Source organism: Ambystoma mexicanum, chromosome 5q (assembly GCF_040938575.1).
Source record: "Ambystoma mexicanum isolate Mex_15411 chromosome 5q, UKY_AmexF1_1, whole genome shotgun sequence".
In the NCBI taxonomy this organism is placed as follows: Eukaryota; Metazoa; Chordata; class Amphibia; order Caudata; family Ambystomatidae; genus Ambystoma; species Ambystoma mexicanum.
The window spans coordinates 61347371-61368075 of NC_090933.1; the positions used below are offsets into that span (position 1 = coordinate 61347371).

General features: G+C 47.0%; 1 protein-coding gene across 3 annotated transcripts in view; it reads left to right on the plus strand.

The window, feature by feature from the left end:
* The window catches only part of LOC138497209 (uncharacterized), a 306729-nt gene that overhangs the window by 143314 nt on the left and 142710 nt on the right, over nt 1–20705 (plus strand). For all 3 annotated transcript variants that reach the window (XM_069620532.1, XM_069620531.1, XM_069620533.1), the window contains 2 exons: nt 10679–10795; nt 15120–15155. In XM_069620532.1, coding sequence (XP_069476633.1) covers nt 10679–10795; nt 15120–15155 — 153 coding nt within the window. The remainder of the gene's footprint in view (nt 1–10678; nt 10796–15119; nt 15156–20705) is intronic.

Genomic DNA, 20705 nt, shown 5'->3' on the forward strand with positions numbered 1-20705 from the left:
TCCTTCATAAGTAGGCAATTATATAAAACACACTAATATACTTCAATACTATTTCAGAATACTTTTCAAGAGGAGTAAAAGGCAAAGGTTATTAGAACATGAAAGGTTAAAATTATTCACCAGAAGAGTCAATTCAGTAGGCTAGGCCAAAGTCAATGGGCTAAAGTCTTGGATAGGATAAAGCGCTTCTGGTAGTTCAACGGAAAAGTCTGTGCACAAGTTCTCAGAAGTAGTTTATAAAAAGGAGAATCCTATATTGGGTCACAAGCTGATTAGGCCTGCAAGTTGCAAAAGTTTCAAGCGCTTTCACACAAGAGGTACACTCTGTCTGATTTCACAGTACCTTACAATGAAGAAAAAGATGCAGCTGATGACTTCTGTTCCTGGCAGTTCCTGCAGATCTTGCAGTTCCTGCGCCTCAGTCGTGGGGACAAAGGGGAGGACGTTGGGTGACTCCTGCACTGGAACTGGTCAAAAATCTCGCAACTGGCAAACTTCAATTCTCCAGCATGGGGTCTGGCATGGATTCACATGCTCATGAATATTCCCCGTCGTCAGGCTGGGAATCCTCGGTAAAGAAAAAATCAGTATTGGTTTCATTTCTGATCTCTTTCCTAGTAGTAACCAATCCCTGATCTCTGCCTCATACTGACCACAGCCAATGACTGCCCTCTACCTAAGCCCCTCCTCTGGCAGCCATCTTCAGATTTTTACCGCACGTTCAAGTGTTGGGAGTCCTCTTGCTTAGCTCTCAAGCTTTTACTGCGTGTTTCGCGCTTTTTCAGGTGAATTTTCACTTTTTTTCAGTTAATCGAGCCTCAAGCTCCACCGTTCCTACTCCCGTTAACGGCAACCCGTTGCAGGATTTTCCTACGCCCCTCAAGGATGAAGATTTCGTCAAAACAACTTCTTGGAGGATTCCAGAAGATTCGCGGCCTACTTCGAGATGGCCCAGGATGCGAGTTTGTTGCCTGGACCCAAGCTGTTTCGCAGCTGCCCCGGATGCGGGCTGCAGAATGTGTTTAAGGAAGACGAACATTTGCGATGCCTCTACTGTCTTCATGGGGACAAGACTCATGTAGAGAAGGACTGCCAGTTCTGCAAGAACTTGTCGGAGCGGACCATGAGGGACCGTCGATCCCGTCTCGCAAGCTGGTTGGAGAAGGGCTCGATGGGTGAGAAGGGGGCCCAACACCAGGCCAAGCGCCGCGAGTCCGCTGGCTCCGGGAGCGCCGAAAGGTCGGGCTCTTCGGTCACCAGGCAGGGCGCACCTTCGCCGGCACAGTCAACCACGAGCCAACGCTCCGGTTCGGGGAAGAGAAAGTCCGAGACCCTGGGTAAGCTTTGGGAGAAGCCCCGTCCGATCTCGGAAGAGGGGGAGCGAGGCGTCGCCCCTCCCACGAAGGAGAAGGCCCGGGATGCACCTAAGGTGGTGAAGGCCCCTACCCAGCAGGCGAAGGCTTCGATCAAGGCTATCGCAGCGACTCTTGCCAAGCCGGCAGAGATACCGCCAGCGGAGACTGCCTCCGGGACTAGAGTTTCCCTGCCGCCAATCCTCTTTTCAGCCCATCGTCGTGGCCGCCATGATGGAAGAAGCGAGGGGGGGGGGGCACGGTGCCCTCCTCGAGCTCGGAGTCAGCCTCGGAGGAGGAACTGACCGAGGCCGTGAGGAACCGACCGAGGCCGTGAGGAACCTCGGAGTCCAATTCGAGAAGGTTCGATCCCGTCAGGAAGATCCTAGGGAGATAACGGAGGAAGACGACGATGTTGATGAAGAGCGGACTTCCCTTCCGGCGTAGCTCGATCCTAGGCCTCCGGATGGCTCGGTGTCCATTTTGTTTTCCATCTAGTCCTTATGCTCTGAGATAAGGACGAGATTCCCACGGCCCAGGCCGGAGGACCCGCAACCTGGCCCGTCGGGAAGTCCTCAGAACAAATGACGGAGGACCCAACCCTCTCCTCCGCTCGCCCCCGTAAGGCCTACAGTTCCCTCCTCATCCTCCCACGAGTCGGGAGATGACGGTGCGTTGGGCTCGACGACGGGTTCTGAGGGCGACGACGACAGAACGGGTCTCCCGGGCCTCGCCGCCCGACGAGATTGGCTCATTCCACGCCATGATCGCCAGGGCGTCCGAATTGTTCCAGCTCTGCCCGGAGGAGCAGAAAAAGGAAGGTTTCCTCTATCAGCGCCGGGAGGCCAAGAGGAAGACTGTCATCGCGGTGCCCCTAATCGATGACATCTGGGAGGAGGGCCTGTCGGTTCTCAAAAACCCCTCCGGCACCAGCCAAATGGGACCGATACGAGAAGTACCGGGTCCCCGATACCACTCCCCTGTGCCTCAGGGCCCAGCCAACACCAGACTCGGTCGTCTCGGCGGCGGCGAAGAAGAAAGCGGCGGGGTCAGGAGCCTCGACGTCTAATTCCCCGCCGGATGGCGAGGGAAAGAAGTTGGACGCCATGGGGCGGCGGGTCATTTCGTCGGCGACGACGATCAAAGCGGCCAACGCCCTGGCGATCGTGGCCCGTTACGACAGGGAGCTCTGGTTTAAGCTGTCCCCCATATTGGACTTCCCACCGGACGATAAGAGGTCCGAGGCCCTGGAAATACTGCAAGAGGGCGAGGTGGCGTCGGACCACGCCATAACGGTGGCAACCGATATTGCTGATACCGGGTTCTGCCAGCTGGGCAACAGTGTTTGCCTACGACGACGGGGTTGGCTCCGGGCGACCGACTTCCGTCAGGACGTCCAGACCAGGGTGTTGGACATGCCGTTCGACGGCAGCAACTTGTACGGTAAGGCGGTGGACGAGTCCCTCCAAGCCATAAAAACGGACACGGAGACGGCCTGCGCCCTAGGAGCCCTTCAGCAACGACGGCCCTTTCGGAGCTCCGGAGGCAGACAGGGTGCCTCCAAGGGATCCAGCGGTGGCTCGTCCTACCGCCAGGCGGCACACTCCTCGTCTCACGAGGCCTACAGGGGTTGCGGCAAGCAGGGAGCGCCTCGCCGCCGTCGGCAAGGTGGCCAGGGCGGCAAGGCCACCACCTCCAAGCAGGACTGAACCGGCCGTGGTCTCGGGGTCCCCACCGAAGCACCCCGGTGGGAGGCCGGCTGACGAATTTCGCCGGCGTGTGGAAGTCCATCTCCACCGACCGTTGGGTGCTGGATACCCTGGCAAGAGGACACTCTTATCGAATTCCTGAAGAAGTGCCCTCACGTTCCACCTGTGGCCAGGAAAGAAAATCACATCCCGCAACTGCTGTTGGAAGTACGGGCGATGCTCAGGAAAGGCGCCATCGAGCTTGTCCCGAAGAGGCTCCGGGGTGTACTCAAGGTACTTCCTCGTCAGTAAGAAGACGGGCGGCTGGCGCCCCATCCTGGACCTTTGTCGTTTGAACAAATACATCAGATCACAAAAGTTCAGGATGGTCACCCTCCAGCACGTACTGGGACAGCTGGAGGAAGGCGACTTCCTATCGTTGTTGGACCTGGAGGATGCATACTTCCACGTTCCCATCCTCAAAAGTCACAAAGTTCCTCAGGTTCGTCGTCCAGGGACGCCACTACCAATTCAGAGCACTGCCGTTCGGATGGAAGTCGGCCCCCAGGGTTTTTACCAAGTTCCTAGCACCAGTGGCGGCGCGGCTGCGCCTACAGGGGATTCACGTCTACCCCTACCCGGACGACTGGCTCATCCGCTCAAGGACGAGGGATCTCGCCGTCGAACACATTGCGAAGACCGTCCAGCTACTCACAAACCTGGGATTCGCCATAAACTACCCGAAGTCCCACCTGGTGCCATCGCAGGTGGCCCTGTTTCTGGGAGCGAAGCTAGATACAGTGAGGCGCCTGCCGGCCCCATTGGAAGAACGGACGAAGACCATTCTAGGCAAAGTGCAGCGCCTCCTAGCCACGGACGTGGCCAGGGTGAGGTCCATCAAGTCCCTACTGGGGATGATGTCCTCTTGCATCTACCTGGTGCGCCTCTGCAGACTGCGGATTTGCCCTCTTCAAGAATTTCTCAACGCCCGTTGGATACAGGCGACGGGCACCTTCGAAGACAGGGTCCCCCTCAACGAGGTGTTCCGGCGGGCGATTCAGTGGTGGGGCGTTCGAGCGCACCTCACGGCGGGCAAGGACTTTTAGACGCCGGCGTACCAGGAGACGGTGACGACGGACGCCTCCCTGGAAGGTTGGGGCGCCCACACTGGAGATCTCCACGCAAGAGGCCTCTGGCTCCCGGAGGAGAGGCTCCTGCACATCAACGTCCTGGAACTCCGAGCCGTGTTCTGGGCTCTCAAATCGTTCCTCCCGTCGCTCAAGGGCAAGGTGGTGCGGATCTTCACGGACAACACCACGACAATGTTTTACATACGGAAGCAGGGAGGCACCAGATCCCCAGCCCTATCCAAGGAGGCACAGGATCTGTGGCACTGGGCGGTCGCCCAGGGGAGGTTCCTGGTTCCCTTCCACCTGGCAGGAGAAAGCAACACCATCGCCGACTCGCTCAGCAGGGAGCTGCACGCGTGTCACGAGTAGAAACAAAGGGCCCAAACCTAGTTTGGCGCGCAGAGATAAACACTAGGACCTTTCGAAAAAGAAATGGCGAAAAAAGACAGGGACCCGTTTAAACAAAGGGGTTTAAGGCGCCATCTTGAAAAACATGGCTCCCGCGATTTTTAGCTTCTGGTGTTCGCGGTCGGGAAAAATCATGATAGTTTGTTGTAAAACCACTCCCACCTGCCATTTAGATAGAAAAGGGTAGCATTTGACTGCTACATGAGTTTCTGGACACAGGGGATACTAGTTAACCCCTCCAGAACTCTATAGGAAGATAGTGTGTGCTGGGTCTAGAAATTTAAAAAAGATTAGTAACGTAAATTTAACCTTACATTCTCTGGGAAACCGTAGTTTATCCCAGACAAGGTATTTCAACCTTTTGGAAGTCTAAAAAGACATCCCTGTGTCACTGCACTAAGGGTGCTGTGTAACACACATGAAAAGATGCCTGTGGAGTTATCTAAAACTCCATAACCAAAAGAAATAAACAGGGAAAACAAACAGAATGAAAAAGTACAAAGTCACAAAGTTCAGCAAAAGAGCTGGGGGTCTCTAAGGTATCTAAAACCCTCTGCATTGTCCACAAGGCCTTCTGGTGCCTCAATACCTTCAACTCTCTCTTTCTAAATATCTTCCTTCTCGAGCTCTTCGCTCATCCGCCTCCAACTCTCTCAGGGTCAGTTGCTTCTCCAAGCAACAAGTTGGTGGTAGATCACTTTCTTCGGCTGGGGCCTCCCTCTGGAACAACCTCCCTGCCCCCCCCCACCCCCCCCCTGAAACTTGAGGACAACCATCTCCGGTTCCAGAAACGCCTCAAAACCTTTCTTTGCTTCTGTTTCTCTCCTCCTCTCCCCTGCTGATTACCTGGCTGATACTGAAACTGCACTGGTTTACCTGGCCACCCTCTGATCTCGGGTCCAGGTCCACTCCTCCGACAGTCGCACACCTGCACTGCCCTCCTGGCAACCCCCACACTTGGGGACTGTTTTCTGTATCCCTACAGTCCCACTACCGGCACTTGACACCTGATGCCTGCACTTACCCTTTACTCTTGCACTTGCTACCTGCTGGCCGTACTTTACTATTGTTATTTATTCTATTATCTCATGTACTGCACTGTCTCCTCCCACTTTCCCCTCCCCTTTTCCCCCCTGCACTTTCCCCCTTCCGAGGCACTTACGCCATCTGAATGACACCTGGCATAGTTGGATCGTTGTCGGTCTTCCCTGTGTTCCCCTCCCCTCCCTTTCCTCGTCGCACCTCGAAACAGTTGTGTATAGGCGCGTTATAAATGCCATATCATTTAGAGCAATACTTAGGAGTATGTTAAAAAAAAACGGGTTATTAGAATAAAACAAGAGGTCTGACAAATATTCTGAAGCAGGTTCTTTGGTAACAGCTAATGGAAAGTAAGTTAACCTCTTCCTGGAAGGAAGAGCAAACACAAAGTCAGAGCGAAGAAGAGCCATTCAGGGAGCCAGGCCAGGCCAAAATCAATTGGACAAAAGTCTATAAGTGAGGTGAAGTAATTCTTGCAGGTAGGTAAAGGTCTTGCACAATGTTTTAGAAGTCTTTGTAGAAAAGAGGACATCAAAGTAGGGCCACAAGCTGATTAGGCTTGTGAGGTAAAGAAGCTGATAGCAACTCTATAGGAGCAACCAAGACAAATCTCCACTGAGAACAAGTCAGGCTACACAACAAGAGGGTAAGTTCTCTTAGACTGTACAGTACCTTTGGTTCGAAGAAATGGTTCCAGCTGGCTTCTGTTCCTCTGCAGTTCTGCAGATCCTGTGTTTCTGGGCCTCAGTCATGGGGACAAGAGGGAGGACGTCTGGGGACTCTTGCTCTGCAATGGGACAATCAGATGCAGCAATGGGCAAACTTCAATTCAGCAGTTCTTCAGTGTTTCAGCTCCTCGTGCCTGACAGCAAATCGCAACATCGCTATTCTTGGATACCACTTCAGACTTTCCCTGCATCTGGGGTCCAGCACTCTGTTGAGGTGGCTCAGGCTTGGTCATTCCTGAATCAGGGAAGTCCAGCGGATCTTCCTAGCACTCAGGTCTGACTTAAAAGCAATGCACACAATCTGGTGTTCCTCTCCATGGCTCTTCGGTTCCAGCAGCAACAGCAGTGGAAATGCAACCAGCTTCGAGAGGATGTCCAGACAGGCTTACTTTAGAGTTGATCGGTCCCACAAACTCAAAGGGAGAAGTCTTCCTTGCAAGGCTTTTCTAGTCGATGCGAATTTGGAGCTTCAGCACAGCAGCAGGGCTTCACCGGGCAAACCAACGGTCCAGTAGTTGCAGCAGGCGTCTCTTACAAGTTCTTCTTCGGATTCCTTCGTCCAGTGGTCGACTCTGCCTTCCAAACCAAAAAGCCTAGCCTTTTATGCACGTTTCTCCCATTCATTCCAGCCTAGCTGGCAGTCAAACAGCAGGCTGGCTGTCCTTGCCGGACAACCAGCCAGCCAATCACCTTTTGGGTGCATTCCTGTAACCAAGGGGATTAAGGTCAGGGAGTTTTGGTCTCCGCCCCCGTCCGACTCCCTGCAGCCAGAGGCGGGTTTCACTCATGAACCTCCGACAAAGACAAGACAAAACCAACAAAGGGACCAAAACTGGTTTGGCACGCAGAATAAATCTCAAGAAGGACCTTTCCAACAAGAAATGGCAAATTAAACAAAAATGCATGAGCAAGTGGAAAAAAGGTCTCTCTCCAGGATAGAAATTAAAAGTCCTAAGGTCCAGCAAAAAGAGCTGGGGGTCTATAAGGTAGAAGGGAATTTAGCAAAACGAACAAAGGGCTCAAGCCTGGCTTGGCACGCAGAGTAAAACCCAAGAAAGACCTCACAAACGGAAAATGGCGAAATAGACCCAGCCATTGTGACAACATGGTCACTGATGGGTGATATACTGCAGCTGAGGGTTCAGCCTGTGTTAGAGAAGCACAATGGTAAGAAAATTAAACCACTGCCACCAGCCATTTAAAGTAGTGAGGGCACATCAAAATGTTATGAGAATGGGGCTACTTGATAAACTCCCAGCACTCCACATAAAATGGTGTGTGCTGGACCTACAAATAGAAAAGTAAAGTCAATTTCACTTTACTATTTTTGGGAACAGTAGTTCGCACAAGATAAGGTATTTAAACACTATGAGAAAACGAAATAATTTCTCTGACACTGCACTGAAGGTGCTGTGTGTCACCATGCAAAAAGTAGATGCCTATGGAGTTTGTCGGACTCCAAAAACAGACGAAACACATAATCCAAATCAGGTCAAAACACATGAAAAAGGGCTCACTCACTCCAGGGTTAAAATTAAAAAGTCCTAAAGTCCAGCGAAAGAGCTGGGGGTGTTTAAGGTGGGAGGAATTAAACACTAGAATGTAAATTCTCTGTAACAACTGGGAATATTCATGAGCATGAGAGTCCAGGCCAGACCCATGCTGGAGAACAATCGTTGTAAGTAAGCAACTTCCTTTTTATACACTTCCCGCACTCGCTCCTCTGAAATCTTCCTCAGCAGTTTACCGAAAGGGGCGTATGGCTGTCCAATCAGGACAGGCAGACTTCCAGTGGGAGTTGGTCCAATTAAGACACTCTGGCAGGCAAAGGACAGAGGGGTGTGGGTGGGGGGAGGGGGTCTCCTCTCCCACTTCCTGCCAGCCCAGACATCCTGGAGCCAAGGCAGGGACACCCAAGGGTTACCACCAAAGGAAAAACACACACACACAGGCCTACCCCTCCCAGAATGGTAGGAGAAGGGCTGACAAAGAAAAAAACATGCTAGTAATGGCAAAAACAGAAGGAAGGCCCTTGGGTGCCCCTATTGTGCACTACCTGCATAGCCTGCGGTAGAAACATCACACAGTAGTTGGTAGGACATGCCCACTGCCACTAGGCATACTTAGGTTGTCTATATATAGTACGACAGTCGCCCCTCTGTTTCCATTTCCTTCCCACTCTCTCCCCCTCCCTTCCTTATCTATGTCTTAGCTCTTGCACTATCTGAAATGTCGTCAGGCCGAGTACAATAGTTCATTTCACATCCTTACTGTTCATGGCCTGTAAGAATGTCATTGTATTTTCTCTTGTTCCCTCCCTGGCCTTGAAGCGCTTTGAACACATTGTGTGTAGGTGCTATATAAATAAACTATCATATCATATATGACTAAAAAGTCACAGGAGCAAAGAGAAGGGGGATACAAATTATCCCCTTGGCACTCCACATACAGTGGTGTGTGCCAATCTCTCGGACTATGTTTTAGGAGAGCTACTAAGTATCTCTCTATCCTAACTGTAGTAGTTACTCCAGGATATAAAAAAATAATCTCAAAGGAGGACCTTAAGGGCCCCAGCAACACTGCCAATAAGCAGTTGTTTGCTGCAATAGTAAAATACAGATACCTTTAAGAGCTATGGAGGAAAGTAGGCTCCATAGGAAATGTAGAATACAACGAATAGAGTTCTAAAAGACAGATCCCATAAGAATGAATGAGTGGAAAAAGGCTCCACACATTCAGGATTTACGAAGGTCCAAGTCCAGCAAAAAGTCCTGGGATCACACTGGAAGAGGCGATGAAGCACAACAGCAATACATCTCACTAGCATTTTACATTCTTGATTTGCCTATAGCAAAGTATTGCTGAGTTATTTCAAAATGTTATTTTACTTAAAGGAAGTCATTTATGTGTTACAAGAGTACATTGTAATTTACACACCTGCTTTATTTCTTCTTAGCCTGATTTACATTTGATGGTATTAATTGATACAGCCATTCTTAAATTACTTCTTACCTTGTGTGTATTTATACAATTAATATTTTTTTTTATAACTTTGTGTTTGGGTTTCTTTGGATCTACGCATGTTCTGATTTCTTTGTAGTGATTTGCAGCTCACATTCCTCCTCTTAAAATGAGCTTGGCTACTTTGGCATTGTCCCAACCTTAGGTGGTAAAGGCCTGTATTAGTTGTGGTCGTGAAACCAAGAGTCCAACCCTAATTGGACTTTAGAAAAAAGGTACCCAACTCTGGCTACCAACTCTGGAACCCCCAAGCATTCAGGCAGGTTTTAACACACAAAGGACCGAATCTACTCTCTCACCAGATAGGCGCCTACTTATGCCATACATAACTGGCATAAGCTACTACAGATGTGCTCCATATATAGTCATGGGGACCCATAGGACTTCGAGGTGAACAAAGACAGCCCCCTATTTAAGGAATCTCGACCAGTGGGTCAAAAAATACCCCAGTTAGACAAAATGGTGCGGCTTGCAAAGGTAGCGGGCGCCCCTCTCTCGATAGAACAAGGCGTGATAACCTGTACAGTGGTTATTAACCACTTGAGAGTTCGCAGCCACTGCTTTTTCTCACTGTGCCTTTCACAGATGGGAAATATCCATTTGCATATCAGTCTTTGTCCTGCGGCATTGGTGAAGACCATTTTGCACAAAGGACAGCTGCTATCCTAGCCACATGACTAAAGGATTGGAGAAATTCACTGTAGGATTCTGCAGCAACATTGGTGTGTGCCTGCCTTAGGGTAGAGCACTAAAATGTACAGCCACTCTTCCAGAGACTGTTTAGTTAATGCATGTCTTGGAGTAAAAATTGAGTGTTTAAAGCAAAGCATCCAACAAAAATTCCAGGGTCGTCCACAGTCAATAAAAGGAAACACGAGTTGAGTCCTCTTTACTCTATACAACCTACTAGCCAGCCCTGCTAAAACTAGCTGTCAGTTCTATTCTGGCCAGAAAGGGAGTTCTAGTGGCTAAAACCGAGGGGGGGGGGTTACAGTGAGGATCCGGGCCGGATGGAGATGCTACTATGCATTCCTGTGGCTCTGCCAATGAAATTTGAGATTTTTGCTGTGCAGAACAGCTCTGTTCCCATCTATGAAGAGATGACGGATCACACATTTATGCAGGAAAGTGGAATATGAATTATGGGTTCATTGGCTACTACATTGGGCACTTGTTTCAGTGTATTCCAGTGAGAGTGGTGTATTTGTACATGTATTGCTTTTTGTTTCACTACACTGTACAATCGCATATATTTCTGATGCAGTATGTGTAACACCAGGATTGATTGTATGCTCTTTTTGTTTAAACAGGCTAAGGAATACCCATTCCTGCTGAGAGTTCCACCTGCTCAAAATGAAGACAGGGTAACATTTCTGAGACGGATGGCCCTGGATATTGAGCGTGATGAGGGTGTGAAAATGTACAGAGTAAGTGGAATTGATCAGAGCGCATATAGTGGGATATTGTTTTTTGGTTAATGACGTTTCAGCATTGTTAGGCAAGATTGTATGCAGTACCCTTTGAGTGCACTGCAATAACCTGGACCTCCTGGCAATAGGGACCCAACCTTTGGTATAAGTCTGAACTACACAGGTTGGTAGTGTGGCTGAGCAGCTAGGCTTCTCTCAAGAGGGGTCAATGGGAGCAGTAATGTTGTAACAGAGTTTCACCGTACGGTTATTCAAATAAACAGTTGCACTCAAGGTGCTTGATAAAACAATTATTAATTTATTTCACAGTCAGTTGTATAAGCCTTCTTTAGAAGGGAGCAATATATGTAACACTTAATAATACACTTCAAAACACACTCTGTATCTCTAAAACAGATGATACCCATTGGGGATGGCACACAGACGCTTCCTACACCCTCATGTGACTTGAATCAATGTCCAGTGTCCTAGATATTTATCACTGGTACATTTATAGCAATACTGAGTTTGCTGTAAAAGATAGAACAGAGGAATAAAACAAAGGTTAACAAATAATTCATAAACGGGCAAGTACTTTTGAAACCTTCCAATGTTCAGTGAATTAACCCTTTCCTCGTGAAAAGATAAAGCACAGAGTCGGAGGTAAGAATGAGTCTCTAAGGGAGCTAGGACGGCCAATGTTAATTGCACAATGTCAAGGGAAGCCGAATATCTTCTTTGCAGGTAGGTAAGAAAGTCTTGCACAATGTTTTTAGAAATGTTTGTTGAAAATGGAACACTTGAAGGGCCACAAGCTGGGAAGCTTGTGAGGGGCAAAGCTTTAGCAACTCTGCAAGGTAACCCAGACAGGTCTCAACTGAGAGCAAGTAAGGCTACACAACAAGAGGTTAAGTTCTTAGACTTTACAGTACCTCGGGTTAGAAGAAATGGCTTCTGTTCCGGTGCAGCTCTGCAGATCCTGTTGTTCCTAAACCTCAGTCATGGAGACAAGAGGGGGGGGGATGTCTGGGGACCCCTAGTCTGCAATGGGACGGTCAGCGGCAGTGGCAAACTCCAATTCAGCAGTCTTTCCGTGTTTCAGCTCCTCGCGTCTGACGACAAATAGCAACACAGCGGTTCTCAGATACTACTTCAGACTTACCTTGCTTCTGGGGTTCAGCACTCTGTTGAGGTGGCTCAGGCTGGGTCAGTCCTGCATCAGGGAAGTCTGGCAGATGTTCCTAGTGCTCGGATCTGACTTACAAGCAATACACACAATCTGGTGTTCCTCTCCCTGGCACTTCGGTTCCAGCAGCAGTGGACATACAGCAAGCCCCGTGAGGATGTCCAGACGGGCTTAGTTTGGAGTTGATTGGTCCCACCAACTCAAAGGGAAAAGTCGTCCTTGCAGGGCTTCTCTAATCGAGGCGGATTCTGAGCTTCAGCACATCAGCAGGACTTCAAACCAACGGTCCAGGAGTTGCAGCAGGCGTCTCTTCCAAGTTCTTTTTCGGATTCCTTTGTCCAATGGTCGACTCAGCCTTCCAAGCCTAAAATATTTGCCTTTTATGCAGATTTCTCCCATTCATTCCAGCCTCGCTAGGAGCCATTAATTGTAGAAAGGGTAGCATAAAAATGTTGCATGAGAAACTAGACAAAGGAGGATACTAAGTAACTCCTCCAGCACCCTATTGTAAGATAGTGTGTGCAGGGTCTAGAAAGTTACAAATGTAAGTAAAGTCAGTTTCACTTCAATGCTCTTGGAAACACTTTCATTAAGGGAAGGTATTTAAACATTTGGGAAATCTGAAAGACCTCCCTGTGCCACTGCACTGAAGGGGCTGTGTCTCACAATGTAAAAGATGCCTATGGAGTTTGTCAGACTCCAAAGTTAAAAGAAACAGAGTTTAAATCACAATAAACAAATACATTAGAAAGTCAGAAAAGGGGCTTTGTTTAAGCAACCTTTGTATGCAGTCCCCTTTGGGACCACTACACACAACTGTGACTACAGCCGTAAGCAAAACCAACCTTTGGTATAAGTCTGTACTACAGTTTTTGGTAGCGGAGCTTAGCAATGGATTTTGCAAATGCAAGTAGCCAAGTAACACTTATAGTCAAGGTTTTAGTTAAAAATAATTATTTATTTTGACATCAGTTTTTAAATAAGCATTCTTTAAAAAGGGCACGATATATAACAATCAAATATACTTTTCCAGAATCATCCTAAGTTTAGTAGATACTCGTTAGAGATGCTTTTTACACGCTTCCTACACTCGGAGGTGACTTCATCCACAAGGACAGTTGGGTTATTTTTGTATCGCTAGTGCACTTTGCAGATCCTGAGGTTGCAGGAAGGAAAAGGGTTAAACCGGTTCTCAGGACATGTGAGTATACTTAAATCTTCCAAGGAAGTCTAGACAAAACCTTTCCCAGCAATAACACTCTAAAACAAGTTATTACCTCTGAGGGACAGAAAATTCAAGTCAATGGTTTAGAAGAGTCTCCAGGGAGGCAGGACAACAAAGTCAATTTGAGCACGTTCTACAGAGCTGAGGCACTTATTAGTTTAAAAAAAAAGTCTTGCACAAAGTTAGAGATTTTTGTAGGAAATCACTGTAGGGTCACAGGCTGTTTAAACTTGTGGAGAGCAGAGCTGAAATCAACTCTAACAAAATTAGCTACTGCAAGTCTCATCTGAGAATAGAAAAGCTAAAGACACTGAGGGAAGTACCCCAAGTATGAACAGTACATCTGGTTTGAGGAAGAGTGGTCCAGCTGGCTTATGTCATGTTGCAGCGGTGGAGATCCTGGGTCCCTGAGCCTCAGTCATGGGAACAAAGAGGGAGGACGTTTGGAGGACTCCTGCGGCAGCAATTTGGATGTCGGCGGCAGCTTTAGGCACTTTTCAGATCAGCGGCACTTCGTGGTTTCAGCGCACGGTAAACGGCACCACCGCAGATCTTTGATACTGGTTGTGCTTCCTTCACTCTGGTGAGGGGACTCGAGCTGTGGTCGTCCTGCTTCTGGAGGGTCCTTGGTAGGCTCCTGGAGCGTCTGGCTGGATTGCACACGTTGCACTCGACTACAGATTTCTCAACCCCTGGCAAAGAAGTCCGGCCAGTCGGGGGAGATGGTCCAGTGGAGTTTGTCTCGGGGTTAGTTGGTCCCACTAACATAAGGGAAGTAGCAGTCCCTTCCGGAGAGTCTCTTGTCGATCAGAAAAAGGAGTTTCAGCAGAGCAGCAGGGCTTCACCAGGCATTTCAAAGGTCCAGGAGGATGCAGCAAGCTTTGTTCATAGTTTCTTCGTCAGATGTTCTTTCCAGTGGTCGACTGCCTCTAGTCCCAAAACCCTAGCCATTTAAGCAGGTTTCCCCCATTCATGCACAGCCTAGGCTGTCGCACAAACAGCAGGGTGGCTGTCCTAGAAGGACAACCAGCCAATCAGGACTGGGTGCATTCAGGCATTCCTAGAGACCAAGGACAGGAGTTTCGGGAACCTCTCACTTCCTACCCTTCCAGACACACTGGAGCCAGATGTGGGTTTCAGGACTGAAGCCCGCCAAAGGCAAAGCGAACAAGGGGCTCAAACCTGGCTTGGTGTGCAGAGTAAAACCCAAGAAAGACCTCATAGCTAAAAAATGGCGAAAAAAGAAGACCGGGGCCATTTTGACAAAATGGTCACCCATGGGTGCTATACTGCATATGAGGATTCAGCCTGCGGTAGAAAAGCACTATGGTAGGAAAATTAAACCACTGCCACCAGCCATTTAAAGAAGTGAGGGTAATATAAAAAATGTTACAAGAGTAGGTAGGATAAGGAGCTACTAGGTCTACTACTCGCTCAAAATTAAAAAGTGCTAAAGTCCAGCAAAAGAGCTGGGGGTATCTAAGGTTGAAGGGAATTAGCACAGAAATGAGACTTCTACCGAAGTGTGTACTACTTTGATAGCCTCGTGGCAAAATAAAGTTAAGGTGACGATGATGAATATCAGTCCTAACAGTGCTGAGCAGGGTATTTATTTTCGTAGGGTCTCCCTTGTAACCGAATCAAATTCAGAAAATGCTGGCATTTGGCATGGTGCCAAGTTGATTCACCCGAGAAGCCGTTCAATTGTCCCTTAATAGAGAAACGACGCACACAATATTGCATTCCCTCTTGCCGTCTATTGTTCAAAAAAACTGAAATTGAACCACAAGAGCCCAGAGTTGGCAATTATGTATTGACCTAGCATGTGGTAATGTCTTACCTGCATGTATTTAAACTGCCCTTCTTTTATGTGTTTGTAATCTCTAGCTTGTGGGGGAAAAGTGCCAATTTGTTTTTTTCTTTCTTTACAGAGCGAAGTGTTGAAAGAGGATGCTCTGCAGTTCCTGGTATGTGGCAGCCTAATGGCATTTTCATTTTTAATGTTAATAGTTGATGATTCAGACTATAAGTAACGCTGCACAAAATGGTATACATCGAGGTAAAGTGCATTTTATTATTACGTTGCTTTAATTATATTTTGTTGTGTATTTGTTTTGTACTGAAGCTGATGTTTTTATGGAAATGTCCTGTTTCGAAATAAGCATATGGATGTTAATATTTGCTGTGTTTTTGTCTTGCTGCATTTACTTGTAATATTACTGAACTAGGTGCCTGACAGGTTTACTAACTTTTGCCCGAGTCTTCCTAATTGAAGGGCTCATCAGAGATGCAGCTACAGAATGTACACTACTCTGAGGGACCTTAAGTTTCTTGATGAGGGTGCTCAATCTGTTATTTTTATTATGCCAGTCATCTTGCACAGCTAGTTGTGGGGGCTGTACTGGTTGGTGGAGGCCCTTACCTCATGTCTGGGATACTGTTCCCGGGGTGGGGTGAGCCTGTGTAAAATATACTGCACAATCTGGCAGCCACACGTCGTTATGGACCAGATATTGATTTGGGTGTGGCCTCATCTGGACATAGCCCTTCCAGTTTATGGTTTCAAATGCCGCACAGCTATTTACAGCTGTTATTTGAATAGTGTCTGATCTTAATCCACATCTGAGTGCGAATTCCCAGGGAGTCCCGTTTGAATCTGGTGTCACATAATGTATGCATCGTCGTGTGCTGAACAGTTTACAAATCAAGATAATCCATCTAACTTGAACATAAATTAATTACTTTCTATGGAGTGTGGTTCAAAGTTAATTTTCAGAAGTTTAGCTTAATTTGTTACCATAGGGTTTGATACAAGCTTTAGCTGCAAAATATTAACACCTGTGAAAGCGTTGTTCTTTACATTTGACACTTGAAATTCATGTCAGTTTCAAGACACGTATATGTATTGACAAAGTACTGGTAGGTTTAAAATGCATTTTTTTTACACAAGCTTCCCTGAAAACACACTGTGCTTTAGACAATTTAATTTACATAATACTGCCAGAAATAAATGTGTGCTAAACTATATTATCTGCTGTAAGGAAAGATTTTCTTTTTATTGCTTTCTCCCATATAATTCATTATAACTCCCTTCCTTTTTGTGGGTTTTGAACCCTGCCCTGTTTGTAGGTCAGTAAATGTTGGGAAAGTTTGGTCTTATAGCAACTTTCTCTCCATATTCAATGGACCCCCAAACCAGTTGCTTTAGTTTTTACACCATGTCCTGATTTACAGTGACGTCAACTGTCCTTTTTGTTAACTTGTTATAGTTAAAGTGGCCAGTCGTTCAGACTGTCAGTACTGGAAAAATGTTCTCCTTTTTCGTTGTACATGTTATTTGTTTTGGGTAACATTTTTCATATTGCACAATGCAGTGCAATCAGGATACATTTGTATCTGTTAGGGAGAATTCTCAATTCTGTGCTAATTTCCTTCAACCTTAGAGATCCCCCACCTCTTTTGCTGGATTTTAGGACTTTTAATTTTTATCCTGGACTGAGTGTGACATTTTTTCTCACACCCTCATGTATTTTTAATCTGATTTGGATTCTGTTTTTTCGTTATTGTCGGAGTCTGACAAACTCAATAGGCATCTACTTTTTGTATGGTGACACAGGACACCTTCAGTGCGGTGTCAGAGAAATCCTTTAGATTTCTCTATAAACGCCCTCTCTTGGGTGAACTACTGTTCCCAAGAGTAGTAAAGTGAAACTGACTTTGCTTACCTTTTCTCTCTGTAGATCCAGCTCACACCATCTTATGAGTGCTGGGGGGCAGGAGGGGTTTACTTTGTAGCCCGTTGTTATGGAGAATTCTCAGAAATGTGCCAATTCCCCAGCAACTTTGCTGGATTTTGAGGACTTGATTTTTTTTAACCTGGAGAGAGACCTTTTTTCCCCACTCTCATATGTTTTAATTTGATTTTGTACTGTTTCTTTTGGTTGTGGAGTCTGACAAACTCCATGGGTATCATCGTTTACATTGTGTCACACAGCACCTTCTGTGCAGTGACACAGGGAAGTCTTCCAGATCGCCCAAAGGTTTGAATACCTCCTCTGGGATAAACTACAGTTTCCCAGAGCAGTAAAGTGAAATTGACTTTACTTAAATTTGTAACTTTCTAGACCCAGCACACACCATCTTACCATAGGGTGCTGGAGGGGTTACTTAGTATCCCCTTTGTCTAGCTTCTCATGTAACATTTTTCTTACCCTTTCCTCACTGAACAGCTGGTGTCAGTGGTTTACTTTTTACTACCATTATCGGATTTTACCGCAGGCTGTTTTCCCAGCCACGGTAAAGCACCCATGGGTGCCATTTTATGTCAACATGAGCCGGTCGTCTTTTTTTGCAATTTCTTTGTGGAAAGGTCCTTCTTGCGTTTTACCCTGCGTGTCTAACCAGGTTTGGTCCCTTTGCTCATTTTGCCTTTAGCAGGATTCACAAGTGAAGCCTGGCTCTTGTTCCAGGGTGTCTGGCGGGGGCAGGAAGCAAGGGAGATGCCGGAAACTCCCTGTGCTTGGTGTCCTAAAACAGGAATCCACTCAGATGATTGGCCCGCTGGCTATCCGGCAAGTACAGACACCCTGCTGGGTGAGTGGCAGCTAGGCTGGAGTTGATGGTAGCAAGCTGCATAAAAGGAGAGTGTTAGGCAAGATTGTATGCAGTACCCTTTGGGTACACTACAACAACCCTGTCCTCCTGGCCATAGAAACCCAACCTTTGGTATAAGTCTGCACTACCCAGGTTGGTAGCGTGTGGAGCAGACAGGCTTTATCTCGAGAGGGGGGGGTCAATGAGCGCTGTAGGGGAGTTGCACAGAGATCCACAGTGACAAGTATTCAAATAAACTCTTACACACAAGGGTTCTTAATAAAACAATTATTAATTTATCAATCAGTTAGAATAAGCCTTCAGAAGGGGGCAATATAAACCACCACACAAATATATTTCAAATGCACACTCTAGTTTCTAAATCAGTAAGTACCCTTTTGGTATGGACCACAGCCAACCTACACCCTCAGGTGACTTCAATAGCTAGGGTGCTGGGGACATTGATATATCACTGTTGTATTTAGAAGAGCTTAGGGACTAGGTTAAAGAAAAATGTTATTACAACATTGTTAGGGAGAATTCTCAAAATGTGCCAATTCCTCTCTACCATAGAGACCTCCAGCTCTTTTGCTGAACTTTGGTACTTTGAACATTTAATTCAATTTGTTTTCTGTGTTTGTTTCTTTTTGGTTGTGGAGTCTAACCAACCCCATAGGTATCACCTTTTACAATTGTCACAAAGCACCTTCAGTGCAGTGCCACAGGGAAGTCTTCCAGATTTTCAAAGGTTTAAATACCTTCTCTGGGATCAACTGTTTCCAAGAGCACTAGAGTGAAATTGACTTCACTTAGTCTTGTAAAATTCTAGACCCAGCACACCCTATCTTACAATAGAGTGCTGGAGCGGTTACTTAGTAACCCCTGTGTCTAGTTACTCATGTAGCATTTGTTACCCTTTCCTCTCAGAATGGCTGGTGGCAGTAGTTTTTGTATGAACTACCATGATTTACTCCGACCATGAACTGTTTGCTGCTCCGGTAACGTTAAATCGCGAGAGCCAGGTTTTTCAAAATGGCACTGGGCCTCCTTTCTTAAAATGGTCCCCGGTCTTCTTTTTTCACCATTTCTTTGTGGCAAGGTCCTTCTCGAGTTTTTCTCTGCGCGCCAAACCAGGTTTGGTCTTGGTTCATTCACCTTTGGCGGGCTTCAGGGGTGAAACCCGCCTGTGACTCCAGAGTGTCTGGGGCTAGGCAGAAAGTGAGATAGGTGCCTGAAACTCCCAGTGTTTAGTCTCCTAGGAGACCCAAATGCACTCTGTGGTGATTGGCTGGCTGACTGTCCGGCAAGGGCAGCCACACTTATGGGTGAGTGGCAGCTTGGCTGGAACGAATGGGAGGAAACTTGATAAAAGGCGAGTCTCTTGGCTTGGAAGGCAGAGTCGACCACTGGAGCGAAAGAACCGAGGACGAGCTGGAAGAGGACGGCTGCTGCAACTCCTGGACCATTGGTTTGCCCGGTGAAGCCCTGCTGCAGGTCTGAATCGCCAAGTTCATCTCGACAGAGAAGCACTACTTCTCCCTATGAGTTGGTGGGACCAATCAACTCGTAAGTCACCTGGATAACATTCTGAGCTGGTTGTATTTTCCTCCGAGTGCTGAGGAAAACCGAATAGCCAGGGAGGAGGACACCAGTTTGTATGCTTGTCTACAGCTACCGGAATTGAAGATTTGCCAAGTGCCAGCTTTGACAAGTCCCAGTGCAGTGCAGGAGTCCTCCAACGTCCTCCCTCTTGTCCCCATGACTGAGGCTCAGGAACAGCGAGATCTGCAGGAACTGCCAGGAACAGAAGTCTTCAGTTGCATGTTTCTTCATTGTAAGGTACTGTGAAAACCTGACCAAGTGAACTTAACTCTCACTGCGAAAGTGCTTGAAACTTTGGCAACTTGCAGGCCTAGTCAGCGTGTGACCAAACATATGAACCTTTCTTTTACGAACTACTTCTGAGAACTTTGGCAAAGACATTTCCGTTTAACTACCAGAACTGCTTTATCCTATACAAGACATTAACCCATTGACCTTGGCCTAACCTATTGCATTCAATTAACTTCTCTGGTGAGCTCAAACTATTTGCACTGTCGAAGAGTAACTGGAATATTCGTTTTATTAACTTATGCCTTTTTGCTCCTACTTCAACGTACTCTCCCATTTTGCTCCTCCTTCAAAGTAGTTTAAATGTCTCAGACCTGTACCGTGTAAAGTATTGAAGTATATTTTTGTGTGATATAGATTGCCTCGTTCTAGTGAATGTTTTGTAAGACTTTATTTGAATACTTGCGATTGTAGACCTCTGTGTAACACCCTTACAGCTCACACTCCCTCTTGAGATCAGCCTGGCTGCTCAGCTCCGCTACCAGACTTCTACCAAAGGTTGGTTTTGCTTACACCTGTAGTCCTAGTTGTGTGTAGTGGTCCCCAAGGGTACTCCATACAAGCTCTGCCTAACGGGGCCATCCCAAAAGGGTCTTCTCTGATTCAGAAACTCAAAGTGTACAGTATTGAAATATATTTGTGTTACTATTCTATTTCTCCCTTCTAAAGAAGGCGTTATAACTGATGGATCAATACATTAATTGTTTATGTAAGAAACCTTGAGTGTAAGAGTTTATTTGAATACCTTTAACTGTGAATCTTTCTGTAACTCCACTACAGCTCACATTTTCCCTCTTGAGATAAGCCTGGCTGCTCAACACGCTACCAAAACTGTGTAATACAAGCTTATACCAAAGGTTTGTTTATTTATAATGCACGCCAGACCCGACAGGTATCGGGGCGCAGAAACAAGAGTATTTTCAGCTACAGAGTTACAAAATGCAGTACAAGATGCAATGCGATATACAGTTAGATTGCAACAATAGGCAAAATAATATACAATGCATGTGTTACACGATGGTTACCAAATACAT